The following is a 16670-nucleotide window of genomic DNA, read 5'->3' as shown; positions in this document are numbered from 1 at the left end:
TTGAGCACATAATTCAAAGTTCCCAGGCTCTTAAAGACTTTTTTTTTAAGCTTGCATCCTAGAAGCATCTGAAACTGCAAGAAGCAATACTATGGATAGAACAGAACAGGTTTTCAGCTAGTGAAAAAAGGGCCAGCCTCAAAGAAGTACATGGAATTATGTCTATTTGTGATAGGCTGAATATCTGTCCAAAAGGCAGACACAGTGAGAAACATATGATACAAGAAACACTATGTGAGCAAGCTCCATACCATTATCTGAAAGTGGTTTTTATGTTCTAAAAACAACAGGAAACATGTTATTAGCAATATACTAATATTGTGAAATTGAATTAAACACATTTGCAATAAGTACATTGTGCACTGAATATCCATAAGATCCAACTCAAAGTGTTTAGACAGAATGCAAAAGCATATTTTGAATCAATCTCCTCAGCAGATTTAAATTTATTCATTTAATGTGTAAGATGAGCCAAGAGAAAGTGAATGTTTGAGAACATTCAAAGGGTTTGAAAGAGATAAAGTGCTGGCAAAATTAAGATCTACATCATAGCAGACTAGGAAGGCACATCTATTGGGAAACAATACATTCCTTAAATATTTTGCCAAAGCAGGTAACGTGTTATGCTATTTTACAAATAAGCCACTTATGCTCAAGGTGGGAGTGACTGGTAAGGATGCTGGAAAAAAAATTTTGTTTCATTATCCTAAACTACCTCATGTCATCTTCTTTATCCAAGCAACATAAACTAGCAGCAAGGAGCAATGTAAAATCTACTCCGGTGTAGATGAAAACTATCACATTACTCAGGGACTGTATTTATACACTATTTACACTTTTCAAATTATTTTGCTTAATGAACTACTTCCAATTTTTAAAGAATGAGAACAGCAACTGGCAGCAGTTACAGGCAATAAAACAACACAGGTGTACATTTTTTTCTTGTCCTAATAACAAAAAACACAGGATTGAAACATTGACCACTGTCCTACAGCAGCAGTTATGCACAAGGCACTGCAAAGCCTTTTGTCCCCCATTCAATTATTATCATATCCAAGCAGAGATATATTTGGCATTTCTGCTCACGGAAACCAATCTCTTCCTAAAACCTTTGGCTGAGCCAGCTGAAGAATTCAGGAAAAAGGCATTTGTAAAGAATTAGTTCATTGTTATTCTGCAGAGGCATTAAAGGAAAGCCTAGCGGAAGTTCCCTCCAGCACCTTTTGCATACCTCCCATTGTACATTCAGGATGTCTTTATAATCTTTCATGGATGTCAAAAGTGCTTTAAATAATTTTCTCTGCTGTTTGACATCTTTCACATCTTTTTCTTTTCGCCCTCTTTCTCAGCTGTGTAAAGGCTTGTTATTGAAAATTTTTTAAACGTCATTCCCCTGTAGTACAACATATTGGGTCACAATAAAGCTTTTTCTTTATGTTAGTGGAAGATTTTGATTTTGGATTGTAAAGATTCTAACACTATCTTTCCCCTCATCAGATTAGTTCACTACCAGAGACAGCTGCTACTGGAGCACACATGCCTTTGGTACATCAAATTTCAAACTGCTCCAAGATTTCATTAATAAACATTTGCAGAGGCTGCTGCTTGATATGCTCATCCATGTTCCTATACCCAGTCTCTGAAATGATCGCTAAAAATCATTCAAGTGATTGTTTCTAATAAATGCATTTAGAAGGTCATTTTCCTTTGCCTTAAGTACTATACAATGTAGTTTCTCCTAAGCACATAAAACAGGATATGTAAGAACTGAGTCCTTTGTACACTATTACCACTTCCGTGGGGGTTCATAACCTTCTAAGGTTCTTTTCTGCAATTCTTGCCCTTAGATGATAAGCACCTGGAAAATTCTTTGCTATAGAGTGAAATTTTTACTACAGGTTTTGTTCTTTAAACCCTTCCTGAAAGGAAAAAAAATTGCACACAAAAGAATTTTCCCTGTGCTGTCAATTAATACAAAGGTCTGCTCTGAACGTAGCAACCCACAGACATATCAAGGCCTCAGCTCATTGCTTAAAAAGCAGATCTAGCACATTGTCAAATGCAGTGTTAAAGTACAATCAAAAGAAGAGACATCAAGGTATCATTTATCACAAAGGAAAACATTCAAGCTAGTTCTACCATCCATCTGTATCATCTATCAAACTATAAGTTCATCAGGGTTTGTTTTTTTTTTACTTTTTAAAAACACTAATTCTTTTCCTGATACCAACCTAAAAATACTTAACACAACTAAAATGAATCTAATAAAGGATATTGACCAAATTTTGCAGAAATTGAAAATGAAGATAATTCAGGATACATCAATAGAATCATCAGGGGATCATTCATCCCTATTTATTCCATAGGGCTGCCCAATGCTGGGAGTTGGATTTAACAGACCTTTTTCAGTTCTCACACTAGAAACACAGAATGCAGTGAAAGTCAACAGAGATTCATCAGTACAAAACTGCCAGATCAGATTCAGACACAGAATTTCAGACTTTCATTCAGCTTCTTGGATTTGGCAGCTCTGATTCGGACCGTAGTTAGTCCTCTATTTAAACACAGTTTTGTTAATTACTTGCCCAGATCACTTATCCATTACACTAAAATCCAGTTTAGCAGTACAGTAATATCATTTATGTTCATTTTAAATAAAGCAAGAAGAAAATCAAGAAAGGAATGTATGAGGGGAGTACTGGTAATAACTTCGTGACAGTGACATGTTACATTCCCTTGAGAAAGAGTGAAAGATAATGCTCTTCCTATATGTAAAGTCAAGTAAGGCTATGCACTGGAAAAATCTACTCCACAGAGCAATGTTAGCCAGACTTCAGGGGGAGTCAATAACCTTTTCACCTGTGAGGAGATTATTAAAAAGACAAAGCCAGGTTCTTCATGGTGATGCATGGTGGGAAATAAAAAACAGGACAGACTGAAACAAGTGAGGTTCAGCCTGGATATAAAACTTTTTCACAAAGACTGTGCAATTGTAATCCTTGGTGTTTTTCAAGATGACTGGATAAAGCCCTCAGCAACATAGCCTGGTGCAGGCTTTCAGGAGGTGGTAGAAAACAGACCTCCTGATGTCCCTTCCAACTTGAATTAGCCTGTGATCCCATGATGGACGAGGTGACATGAGGCCCATCTTCAGCTGAATATAGAAGATTTTAGAATTTTGGAATACACTTGTAAATATTCATAATCTCATAATAAATAATGAAGCTAAAAAAAAAAATACAATTCAGCTTTTAACTCCCGGACTCAGTATTTATACCACACGTCCCCCCAGCCAGTCTGCTCTTCATATCCTTCATGCTACTTAGCTGTATCCACCCATTAAACTGTACTTACCACCATGACTGTGAAGTTAAACTTGTGTTTCAGGCTATTAATTCTCCACATTTAAAAGTGAATGTTGTGCATTAAGTACTTCAAAGATGTATTTAAAGCACTGTTTTTCTGTCATATTTCAAGAGCCAACTTTCTAAATATTAACTTAGGTTTTGAGTTGCAAGTCTTAGTTACTCACAAGGATTTGTTTACCCCTCTAAAATCTTTCACTTCCGTATCTGATATTAGTTTTACCCAGCTCAAAGTTGAATTTGCTAATCTGAGCAACCCCTTCATTTTGGATTGATCATTTCTGATCTTATTTCTACTATAAATCTAGCAAAAATTACTTTCAGTACATTTTGTCCTCTAAGACACAATCAGAGGAAAGCAGATGAGAAATCATTCTCAGCATGGCTAAGTACACATGCAACAATCAGTAAGCCCAAAGGTCAAGCTAGCTTTGCACTCACATCATGGTCAAATATACAACACAATGGAATAAACCCAATGAAATTAATGGATTTACAGCATAGGTATCGGGGTTCTGAGACAAAATCCTGCATTTAGTATTAAATTTGGTTCCATGGGAAAGCTTTTTCAAGAGACATCAGCTCTTTAAGTATCAAAATAACTGGCTAGATACAGTGTTTAGTATTAATACCCCAGGAACTGCAGTAAACCTGATGGGTTACATAAAATATATGTAAAATTCCTCAATGTTAAAGTATTTTTAAGGAAGAAAAGAGGGAATTAAGACCATATTTTGTTCTCAGATCCCTTTAGTTCTATCAGTTTTAGAATGTACTTGGAACTCAGTCTTCCTTAGCATTTTTTTGCCATCTTTTCTTTTGTAGGTCTGTAACAGTCCTTGAAACGATTAATTCATTGAAGTATTGAATCAGTTAGAACAAGGAGAGAAGTACACACACAGACATTTTATTTTAGTATATTGCACATGATGGCCCAATTTTTTTCTAATATATAATAGTACACTGATAGCACAAAATTTTCTTAAAGATCACATGTTCCATCCACCATCTCAGGGACACAAAAAGAATAAGTAGTACCAAAGGCAACAGCCTTTACATACACAGCTCTTCTCTGTAACTAGAATAAAAAGTATAATTACAATTAATGAAACATAATAGTTGTAAAAACAGTGTTGTTCAGTGACTAGTAATCACTGCAGTTAGAACAGCCTACAGGCCTTCTTGTTATGCCAGGGGACTAGTCTGATATCTAGCAGGACAAAGGCAATGCACAGTAATCTTTATGACACCTTTGTTCCTCTTCCTGAATTTGCATTGCACATTCCTCAGTTGTGGCCAAGGATCAGTGCCAAGATCTATTTAATGAATCAGGGGAATTGGCTGAAGGGGAGAAGATAAAGCCAAATAAAACAAAAGGGCTCAAACCAAATATTTTGAAATAGTCAACAAGGCATCAAACAGAAGAATGCTGATGGTCAATCAAGTCTTGCTTACCCTTCTCAGGTGAGAAAATTGTCAGTGTACTGGGGGCCAAAGCCCCCTTCCACTAATGCCTATGGCACAGCTTACAAAAACTGAACCGGAACTAGCATTGTAAGGCATAAATATCTTTCTGAACATCCACCTCACACAAACTCTTAGAAAGTTAAAGGGAAAAAACCCCCAAACTAGGAACAGCAATCCTCATATTACCAATCTTAAAATTCAAGACAAGACCAACCTAATGTACCACAACAGCATCATTTCCAATGCTGGGCAGCACAGGAGGCAGCAGCTCACCCTAGCTACTTGGTCTGTTCGTACTCCTTTGTGGCCAGACCTCAGCATTCAGATCTTCCACAAAATTTTTCCCAGCATTAAAATCACCACAACAACAAAATATTTTAGTATCACTCCCCTCTTTTATATATCACGGTCACCAAAGAATAACTTTTTGATTTACCCTTCTCTCATCACATGCAACATTTCCTCCTCCACACAAAAACCAAAAACCTCCCCAACAGTGGATGGTCAGACCTTTCTAAAATAATAAATAGCATAAACAAAAACTTGTATAGTGTAGAGCTCAGTATTTACTAAAATACTAAAGTCTGCACCATGCTATTTGGGCCAAGTCCAAGATAATTTCACCTAAAGCGATTCTGTCTGCAGGATTTGAAGCAAAAATTGCTAAATTTCAGGGAGCTACCAAGAGATGCTCTGAAAGAAGAAATATTTACTGCATTTTAAATAAGCTGGTTTTTTCCACCTAGCAATAAAACTTAGAAGAACACTACTAAAAGCATTAGTTCATAAATAAAAACAATAAAGTCTTATTGAATCCAATTAGGAGAAAAGTCTCATCCTATTTCAATACAACCACAGAACTCTCTTCAACAAGATGTTCACTCAATTGGAAGAAATCTAGATTCCATGCTGGTTTGTTTCTATAAATTTACCTTTGGCTTCCGACAAACAATAAATTTGACTTAAGAAACAACAACACATCAGTCACTGTTCTCCTATGCACTTTATTAAGCAGGGAACAAATCCTACAGCAGGGAGCTGATAATATGAGATTTTTTTTCTCCCACTGTGTATCTAGGTATTAAAATCTGGTTGCATATTTTTCAGGCTCATTCCTCTTTTAATAAACATTTACTAGTAGCCTTTCACCACTTTCTTTGATGCTAAAATCACTTTAAAATGTCAAAGGCCCAGACAGTGAAGTGGAAAAATAATTATCTGAATGCAGTCAGCCACTGTATCTTCTTAGTATAATATTAATGGGAAGAAATGGAAAATTGTCACTGAATTTTAATGAATTCATTAGTTAATTATTGTAAAGCCCCATGGAAGTGCCAAGAATGATTATTACCTTTATTCCCAAGAAATTTTTTATAATGGCAGAGATGGACCTCCCACAATGACTTTTTTCTAGGTTCAAAATACATGACTGGTGCAAAATGACATTAATTTTTTTCATAATTTGAGTATAGACTTACCAGAGTGAGATACTGACATAAAAGAAGTAGCTTTTTACTTTATTAATTGGTTCATTTAACTCCGTAGGGTTAGCTGTACTATAGAGTGCTGATCAACAGGAACACGGATGGTAAGTTAGTCAAAATGTGTACTGCATTTGCAGCACACTGAGCCCTAACATAAATTAACAGAACACTCTCAGAAGATTAACTGAAGCAGAAATACCCTTCTGCCAGGCTGAATTTGGCCCACTATCCTTAATTCTGTTGAATTTATTAAGATAAACATGTCTTTTCATTTCCTGACTGTAGATAAGGCTGACAAAAAATTCTGGAATCCGTCACCAATTTTAAGACCTAACCATTCAGACAGCCAAGGAAATGGAAAAGAGAAGCTTTTCTCATTAAGTAATGTCTAAGGGAAAGTTTAAATCTGTATTCCAGTAAAACATCTTGGTATTTGTTGCTGCAGGACCCAAGCATGCAACAATGCATTGTGCATTTTAAAAGCTATCTCACAGAAAGAGATGTGTATGTTCACAGAAAACAGAACTTTTTTTTTTCCTGTAAATGCTGACAGATGAAACTTTGGCAGAGAAATTCTCTGACATTCAGAAATGTTTGTCACAGAATCTCTTTTTTTCTTTTCCATTCTAATAATCTCTTGTTCCAAGTTGCAGTACTAGCATCCACTATTTTAAGTTAGTGATGATTCAGATGTTGCTTACACTGACTTTTCTAAAGATTCATTCATCAATTGACTTGGTTTGTTTACATAAATTGTCCTTCTGTTTAATTTTCCATAATATGCAACAGGACAATTATGTGAGCAGCTCTTCAAAATCAGATGGATTAATATACTGGTATTGGGAATTTGTTGTCTGCATGTAATAGCTGTGTAACAGGACCACAACCTTTTAGGCTGTTTTTTAGATTTTGAGACAGGTTAATACAGAGGAAGACAAATCTGCAATATCTATGGCTTCAGTGGCTTCCATTGTAGAAGGAAAACCCATCCTCTGAACTGTCATATTGATTTTAACTGATTCACATAAAGTGACAGTGACCTCTATGCATGATGGTTGAAATCCCGACTCCTAAAGTCAAAGACAGAACTTCCTTTGAGCTCTCCCTTTTCCTTTCATCTTTATTCTGCCAAGTCTGGTGCCTAACAAAGTTCATTAAACTTCTTAAAGTGCCAAAACTGGAAAATATAGAACTGACAACCAAGGCTGAAACTGAGAAACAATTACATGAAAGTTGCACCTTTTTCATCTCCCATATTTTTTATACTTCCAACTTGATCAAGAGAAACCTCTAGCACGTTGCTCCCTCCTGCCCAGATACCACTGGCACATTTCCTAAAGGTGTCACCAGCAGCACAGGTCTGTATAGATCCAAACCACAAACACCATCGCCACAGGGAATAATCCTCCAAAATAATAGTTTCCTCACCAAGGTTGTGAATTTAAATATAAAGGCAAGCTTCAAAATGCTTTATTCCTCATGGCCTCTTCTTCTTCTCCTTCTTAAAAAAAAAAAAAAGAAATAAAAATAAAGAAGCTAAACTGCAGATGTTTCCTAGGCAAACCAGGACTACCACAGACCTCAAAAAAAATTGAAGAAAAAAATTCAAAAACCCTTATAAATTAACTCCTGTGCCTTCCAGACTTTCTTCTGTTCATTGCAGTCAGGTTCAAGAAGGACTCCCCATTTCAGAGAAATTGTATTCATAATCTCCAAAATACTTGCCTTAGCAGGTTACTTTTGAAATCTGAGAAACCGAGTGAACAAGGTTCTGAAGTACAATTTCCTGCTGTTTCTGAAGCAGGTAAATCTCCTCAGAACTTTAGGGGAAAAAAAAAACCCAAAACACACAAAAAACCCCCTTCTTACTGCTGACAGCCTTCACAGGGGATAACTCGAGACTTTAACCAGAAATCAGAAATGAACACCAGCTTCCAATGAGGGCAATTTACATATAAATTTGTATAAGAATATATTATATTTAACTACATAAATGAGGATGTCATTTACACCTGAAGACCGTTTCATACTTGTAAAGTACTACTTCTGTGTGTTCCAATAAATTTTCTTTGCAAATTAAGAGAGGTAGACTGAAAAAGTAATATAGATTCACAATGATCTTGGGTCTAAATTTAAACACTAAGTTAAAGTAAAAATTTAAGACAAATGAATAGCAGGACACTTGCACTAGTTATGTAAGTCAGTAGAAATTTCAAGTGCTTGAAATACAGTCACTAATTATAGAAATTAATACAATAGTCAAACATCAGTAAACATTTACTCTATGAAGAATAAAACATTGGTGTGGTAGTCATATGAACATTGTTATTAGTGCCAGGGCTGATAAACGGAGGGAACAGCTACCAATTAATAAGTCACATGCACTTCCCCCGATTAATTTCTTTCCACATTAATGAAAATCTTTATTTCAGAAAAACAACACATGGAAATTACCTATTTGTCTTAAGACCAAGACTTGGCAAAATTAACACACAAAACTCATGTGAATAGCTAGAAAGAAAATAATGGTTACAGTCCTTAGGCAAGGTTTATACTAGTTTCTGTAAGCCCTAGATACTAGAAATTCAAAGAAAAAAATGTATACTGTAAGTAACAACTACACTACAATTCTACACTATCTATACTATAAATAAGACAAACAGAACGAGGTTCATGCCTCTTTCTTATCATGACAAAAGGCATTAGCAAGAAAAGTGACAAAACCACTGTAATGAGCAAAGACCTCTGGAGAGTGCAAGAAGGAAACAGGTGGGAAACACGTGCTGTGTATTTTCTGAAATCCTTTCTACAGGATATTTGTTCCTAAGGAGCATTGCATGCAAAAAGGATCATTTGTTTCACAGGAGTACCTTTGATCTTGCTGATTACACCTCAGTCATTATTTATCCTACACACCTTTTTTGGAATGGATTGTCTAGAGAAACCAACGCAGCTGACAGCTCTGCCCCAAAGCACAGAAGCTGCAGTCCTCTCTCTTGTATTCTTGTTTTGATTAATCTACCTCATTTATGAAAAATTCAAATTACTAATTCCTTCTTATAGCATCTTTCACATCTGTTCTCTGCACTGCAGGTAGGGCAGGACATATTCTACACATCCATGCCTTCTGTTCAAGTATGCACACTTTTTTTTTTATTTCCTCAAGTATAAGTACAAGGAAGCTAAACCTACACACAAGATCAAAGCTCTGGCATTCTCCATTGCTGCAACCCCCTATGAGAGCAAATCTAATTATTATATACACTAATCTCTGTAGTAATAAGTCTAAAGAAGCTTTCAGACAGAGCCAGCCTTAATCTTACCTGTCCTGTATCCTGTGTTGTTGAGGTACACTGCAAATGTACGTATTTCATGCTGAGCCTGCCAGGATGGAGAAGAACAGTTCTCATTGTTAGTGTAGGTGTTGTGGTTGTGGACGTACTTCCCCGTGAGAATGGAAGAGCGAGATGGGCAGCACATGGGAGTTGTCACAAAGGCATTGATGAAATGAGCACCTCCATGTTCCATGATCCGCCTTGTTTTATTCATCACTTGCATAGAACCTGGAAGAATAAAATAATCTCAGAATTATTTTCATGTTTCAGTCACAAGAGAAAAGAACTTGTGTAATACACCAGAGCCCAGAATGAAGCACAGCTAGTTAAGGCCACTATAGTCTCATAATGAATCCCAATCCAAAGAGATTAGTCTCCCCCCTGTAGTGAAGTTCCCCAATTGCTTTATGAAGGACCAAATACTAAAAGTCCTAAGCCCAAGATTTTACTCAAACTTGTTGACATAGATAATAATGCTTTTTTAATTTCTCCCTAAGCCCAAGATTTAGCACTGTAACTATCTGCACCATCTGTGCAGCCTTTCTGGAGCCACTAGTACTATTCCAGTAGCTGAAGGCAAGAATCAGCATGAATTGGGCTGAGACAATGTGGCCTAAGGGTGAAATTCACTTTGTGCAGCAACCCTGACCAAAGTTTGCATACCCTGTGAGCATTATTTAATCCTTTCAGGAGATACCTGATGTGCTGCCTTTTGTGCCAATCTTCTGCAAAAGGCTGAAGGCTGTAATCAAAAAAACACTGAGGTTTGAAGGGACACCTGAAGATTTAGTCCGACCCCCTGCTCAAGCAGGGTCTGCTAGAGTTGTTCTCTAGATAGCATGTTCTTTTCCCTAATGTGAGGTATTAGCAGGTATTGATTTCCATAATTTTCACTGAAGACAAAGTAATGCCCTCATAATAATTTCCATAACCAGCCCACTGAGCTCTATCTATATACTTGTTCCATTTTGATAATACTGTTCCCTAAAATTACCTAAATTGTCTTAGGTTTGGTTTGGCAGAATCAGATTTTTTGATGACTACTTGGGACAGATCACAGCATGTAGTTTATAATGATCATCTAAAAACAAACATGTAAGTTTTGCCAGCAGGAAGTTGGATAAACTGGGGTAATGGGAGTGTCTTTTTGCCAAAAATTACTGAAAAATACATTACTTCAAGTGGCTGTTCTGCTTGCTGTTTAAGGTAAGGCTTTGGACAAAGACTGGATCTTCACCACAGACATTCACCTAGCTAAATCTGAATCTATACCAGGCATCTATTGGTGCCTGATAGTTTAAACTGCAGCAGAACGGCTTATACTTGGTCTAGGAAGAGCTGCCATTTTCCAAAGAACTTGTAATGGTTACTGTACCAGCATGACCTTGCAAAGGAGAGTAAGCCTTTCCATCACCAACCCTTGCTTCTTGTTATGAGCAGGCAAAGTCAATAGGCAACATGGAGATGAAGGTATACACTCATGCTGGAGTAGGGTTGGGGCTAACTTACCCAAAGTTGACTTGGATTAATAGTTCAGCTTTAATCAATGCATCTTAAAATCATCTGGCACAAACTGCATGTTTTTTTCTGTCAATGAGTTTGTTTATTCTAAGCTCTTTAGGCAGAAATTTCATTATGAACTTGCAACAGATTTGATACAGGGCATATTGATATAACCAGGAGTCAAAACCTAGAGGGAAAACCTCGTAAGGCACATATGAAATCTGACTCTCTGGCACCACGAAGGAAGGCTAATTGCTACTGTAGGTAATTTCACCTAAGACCTGTTAGTATTAGATTTCTTGAGGTAACTTTGTTGGAACAAATACAAAAAAAAATAATTAAAATCTGCTTGTGCATTTCTCAGGTGGTCAGAGTACACCTCTGTCCCATCACTGAGAGAAGAACCAAGGCAGGTTATTGCGCTCCTTCATTAAATCTTTCCAAACTTCACATATCAAAAAGAAGCTTCTGAGGAAAGCAAGAGGCTTTGTTTCTGTAACTCTGGAATAAGTGTTAGTTCTCAAAGATACTAACAACACAGTCAACAATTTAAAGTCAGTTATACATTATGTGAGCCTGAAAACTGTGAATATGTCCTTTGTCGTCTTATCAGTTATCCCAAGCATAAACAGGCAGAAGAATGTTTTGTCATCCCAATATTAAAAAACAATTTAACAACCCCTTTAAATGACAGAGGCATCTGTGCATAAATAACAGTACATGTTAAGACTCCCCTTGAGGACAGTAACCTCCTTTAATAAAACTGCTGTAATGACAAGGCTCTATATATCAGCCATCTTTAATACAAAAACATATGATCTAATCTGCTTCCCCAGCTTGAGAACTAACACAGAGTGACAGATCAGTGGAAGGTAAAAATCCAGCATACTCTTCTGTAGAGTCTTAAATAGGCCAGCTTTAAATATTTTAAACAGCATTAAACCAGCCAACCAAAAGTTATTCAACTTGCCTCCAATACAAACACAGAATTATGAGAAAAAGTTGAAATTGATCTTTCTGTGGCAAAAAAATAGTTACGTGTTAATCAGCAACTGGAACATCACCCAAATCACCTTTGGAGTGGAAAAACCTGAGGTTTCATTAGTAGATGTAACATGGGCAGTTATGCTTTGAAGTGTCAATATTTAATACCTGTCTAAAATCACTGATAATTAAATAAAAAGTAATTAGTATTTAAAAAATAAATTTTCTAAGCTATTTTAAGAATATATCAATTGGAATACAGTGAAAATCAATTTGATGCATTCAAGCTGCCCACTGAACGAAGCAAAGCAAAACCTGGTTTGAAACCACACTTAAAATTTGTGTGATACCTGTAACTTTGCTAGTGTGTTTTCCCATTTCACTTTAGGCTGATATTTTGATTAATATTAATGGAGAAAAATATACCAGTTATTCATGAAAGAATATTTACTTTCTTGTTGATTTTGCTTTATTGTCAGAGGTCATAATTTACATGAGTTTTACAGAGCAGCAACTCTTGAAGAACTTGTATTAAGACTCCAGTGATTTAGCCTACTCTAGCACAATTTAAGAAGCTAAATGTAGATGAGGCAACCGAACCCCAGAATGTTATTTAACTGTTCCCTAAAGTGTTAGATTTAACCCAATTTGAGCTTCATTAGGAACCATTTTCACATTTTAATTTCCCTTTTTCCCCCCCCCGACTTGTATTTAATTTTAGCAAAGCTCCAAGGTCCTAATCTCCATGTATGATAACCAAGAAAAGTTATCTTCCATGCCACTTTCATAGTTTTTCAGAGGAAGATATAAAACCACACAAATCACTTTTCACTCAGATTTATCTAATATGGCTGAAATATCTTGTAAATAACCAGATCTTTCTCCAACTAGGAAATAATGAAATAAATTGGTTTGTTAAACCACAGCAATATGGCAGGCAGACCTAATTAAACTGGAGATGCTGAGTCCATCACACAGGGGACATCAGCATTATAACTTGGACTTCAATGGCTCCAATGGGGGAAAAAAAAGTTTTTGTTTCTAATTAGTTCTCTCTCCTCATTATTTATATTCCTTCTCTTTCTACTCTGCTTGTCAGTACAACTCTTTTATCAGACAGTCAACTGAGTGTGGATGTTTCAGTAGTTCCTGGTGTTCTCATTTGTCTTCTCCCATTTATATCCATTACAATTTACACTTGTTGTCTTTTGACCTGCAGATGCTGCATCCTTTTCATTAGCGCCTCATCAGTCTTTCCCTTTTTCCAATCCAAGGCTGAGGTTTGGTTTGTCAAGTAAAACTCAAGATGAACAGTAGGGCAAAAAAAATAACAGAAGGAAAAAAAAAGGGGGGAGGGGGGGAAATTTGTACTCCTTTCCTGAAAGGACATGTTCTTTCTGGTAAACTCACCTACTACTGATACATTGTTAAATCTATCTTAAATTAAAAAAAGGAAAGACTGCTAAGGGCACTTGCGATTGTGTTATGTTCCCTTTTGCCTTTAAAGTAGCCACAAGAGAACAATGAAAGCTACAACACCCACCAGTTACAGAAACAGATGAAATCTTAGTTATGCACAGCTTTCTCTGCTCCAGTTTCGTACCTTCCAAGTTTTCCTTGGTTTTTATTTGTAATTCGCATCTTGTTTTCATCTTTCGTAAATGAATTAACCACTATCCCCCCAAATGGCAATTTTGATTAACTTGGACAGCTCACCAGATAATGGACAAGAATAAAAATTAATTCAAACTAATACTGGGCCTTGCAAAGCCATTAGTGGCAAATGACGAATATCAAATCTCGGCTTCAGCAAATGGATTTTCCTTAGTTAGATCCTAATTTGTGGGGACACATGCCTATTATGCTTGAAATTGGAAAGCATCAGATTATCAGAGAAATATACTGCCCAAAGGACTTAGACAATTGCATCAGAAACAAGCTGGCTAGCATAAAACAGCAGATTATAAATTTTTTAGGACCACCCTCTGAGCCTGCAAGATAATGTACTTAGGTTCCTTCAGACATACATTATTGAAACTGCTTTATTTGTGATCCAAATAACCATAAAAAAAAAATTACAACCACAACAAAAAAAATCTTCTGAGCCTACTAAATTGATTTACATTTTTATTTGGTGGGGCTTTCTCACCACCTTTGAGAAGAATGTGACATCTATGATACTGCAGACACAAAGTAATACTGATAAAAAGGAAGCATCTGTAAGAATATTGCCATGCTGCTGTGATTAACTTCTCAACTAGATGAGTAAGTGTATAAGTAATACAAGTTGATTAACTTTACTAGTGTGTTCTCTTTTCTCTGTGAGGTCTGTTTTCAATTTTCCCCATCTATATTAGAAATCCGATGCAACAACCATCAAAAAACAACTCACCAGATCACACCTACACAAGCTCTCATCTTTCAGATTACCCACACTTCACACTCACTTTAAAGTCTATTTCTAATTATTAGAGACATAATCCTAAAATTATTGTGAAATGGTTTGTGTTAATTGCTCTACTAACTAGAGATAATACTTGGTAAATACAAGCTTCTTCAGGTAGCAGAACAAAAGACAAACTCTGTCAGTTAATTCATTATTCCAAATCATTAGACAAAGTGTGTGTTTAATCTTCTTCTCCTTTCTTCAACAATTACCACAGTGATGAGTAACACAGTAGAACCTTTTCATACTAAGTGATTTTGGTCAGTAATTAACTGCACATCTAAATGGACAATACAACGACTAGCATGACTGTTAGGTAACATTTAAGTAATTAAAAGTATATGTATAATGAAAGCCTTGCAATTACACAAAAAAATTTGGGTAATTACATGGTGCAATAATAAGTTATGAATTTAAACCTACTGCTTTGGCATGTACCTTCTCAGGTTATACTTGCAATTGCCAGAAGCATAATTTAGGTGTCTAGATGAAGACAGATAGGAAGGAATCTCATATCTCCACAGCAACAGGAAGTCTGACATTTTAAGTTGAGAGTAACTTTTGCAGTCCTTGAATTGCATGCAGAGAGAAAGTATTTTTTACATAAAGGTAGGTTTAAACTTCTGTTACTTGTTCTTCCTGTAATTTTTTACACTGACAAAAAAAAGAGATAATTATTTTGAATGCAATAATCTACCTTCAAGGAAAGGCAGTGCCACTCATAAGCTAAAATTTTCTTTATGTTGGGCTCTTACCAAGTTCCACATCCTGATCATCAGTAAGAACAAGGATGATGTTTGGGCGGATGTTTCTACGGTCTCTTTGAAATCTTCCCTTCAGACGCTGATTTAACAGGAAAGCTGAACTTCCATCCAACAGTGATAAAACAGTCATGATGAATAATCCAAGGACAATACTATGCTGTGCCATGTTGTGCTGATTTAGTGATCCTTCTGAACAAGGTAGGTTAATGGATTCTATTTCTTTTGTGTTTGCAGGTCTCCTATAAGAGAGAAGGGGGATAAAAGTATTTATTTATACCTTAACACTGGCCTCCCCAAGGAACAGCAAGATTCTCTCCAAAGAAATAAAAAGCAGTATACTTGAAATGATCTAACTCTTAAGAAAAAAAAAGCAACAACAAAGCAACTGAATGTTTTCCTAGTGCCACCTAGAAGCAGAAACTTGAAAAATTCACAGTTCATAAGATGTGACCAACACAGGCAATGAAGTTTCACTCTGTGTTCAAATTTGGCAGCAAGTTCAAAGAATTAGCAGGGTATCAAACTGGCTTTGATATACATAAAAAGCAATCTTCTTCCTTAAGGTTCTGATATGTTTTGAGATGACATTTTTGTTTACAGCATAAAAAATGCTGATGTTGAAGAAAAAACTCACATCTATCCATATTTTTAAACAGGACTGGGATAAAATTTACTCAGTTAACAATACATTTTCAAACTCATAGAGGATCCTCAGATAGATGACTTGTAAGATGAATCAGTATATAACAAATTTCATTAGAGATCAGAGCTGCCCAGATCTTGGAAATATGGTATGATATTGTTTGAAGTCTATTGCAGCTTTGATGTTAGGACGATATCCCTTCAGCACTTCTGTTGGTTTCCAAGATTATTTTTTTAAATATCATTATTATTAACGAGCACATTTGAAGGCCCATTACTGCAAATGGTTGGGAATGGATGCACCAAAATTATTTGCACTGCCTATCACTTCTCTCCATCATAAATGCAATGCCCCCAAAATTGTCTTGTTTGCAAAACAAAGCACATCTAACTTGTATTGTTCCTGTTAATGAGCCAAAATAAGTTCTTAGATAATCCTACAGGGAGAATCCAAAAAATTATTAAGTCTGCTGAAGAATTTCTGAAATAATAATTTTGCTCAGAGATTTTCTGGTATAAATAAGATTGCTTCTTGCTTTTGGAAATTAAAACAACAGTATGAAACTGCATTGAAAATATCAAGTACTAATTATTTCATCAGATCTAGTGATCAATGAGTCAGTTTCTGATGAATTCCCTACTTGCTGCCTGTCTTTTCCTGGACCGGTGCCAATGATCTC

The 16670-nt window shown here is 36.1% G+C and overlaps 1 protein-coding gene across 2 annotated transcripts in view; it reads right to left on the bottom strand.

Moving 5' to 3' along the window:
• Window positions 1-15561, bottom strand: part of SULF2 (sulfatase 2) — a 56022-nt gene extending 40461 nt beyond the window's left edge. For both annotated transcript variants that reach the window (XM_009998675.1, XM_009998676.1), the window contains exons 1-2: window positions 15340-15561; window positions 9640-9879 (exon numbers count right to left, since the gene is read on the bottom strand). In XM_009998675.1, coding sequence (XP_009996977.1) covers window positions 9640-9879; window positions 15340-15514 — 415 coding nt within the window. In that variant the 5' untranslated portion in view covers window positions 15515-15561. The remainder of the gene's footprint in view (window positions 1-9639; window positions 9880-15339) is intronic.
• Window positions 15562-16670: the final 1109 nt, after the last annotated feature.

The sequence above is a fragment of the Chaetura pelagica genome, unplaced genomic scaffold, assembly GCF_000747805.2.
Source record: "Chaetura pelagica isolate M959 unplaced genomic scaffold, ChaPel_1.0 scaffold275, whole genome shotgun sequence".
Lineage (NCBI taxonomy): Eukaryota > Metazoa > Chordata > Aves > Apodiformes > Apodidae > Chaetura > Chaetura pelagica.
The sequence above is the reverse complement of the archived record's forward strand: the minus strand, read 5'-3'. Positions and strand labels throughout refer to the sequence as shown.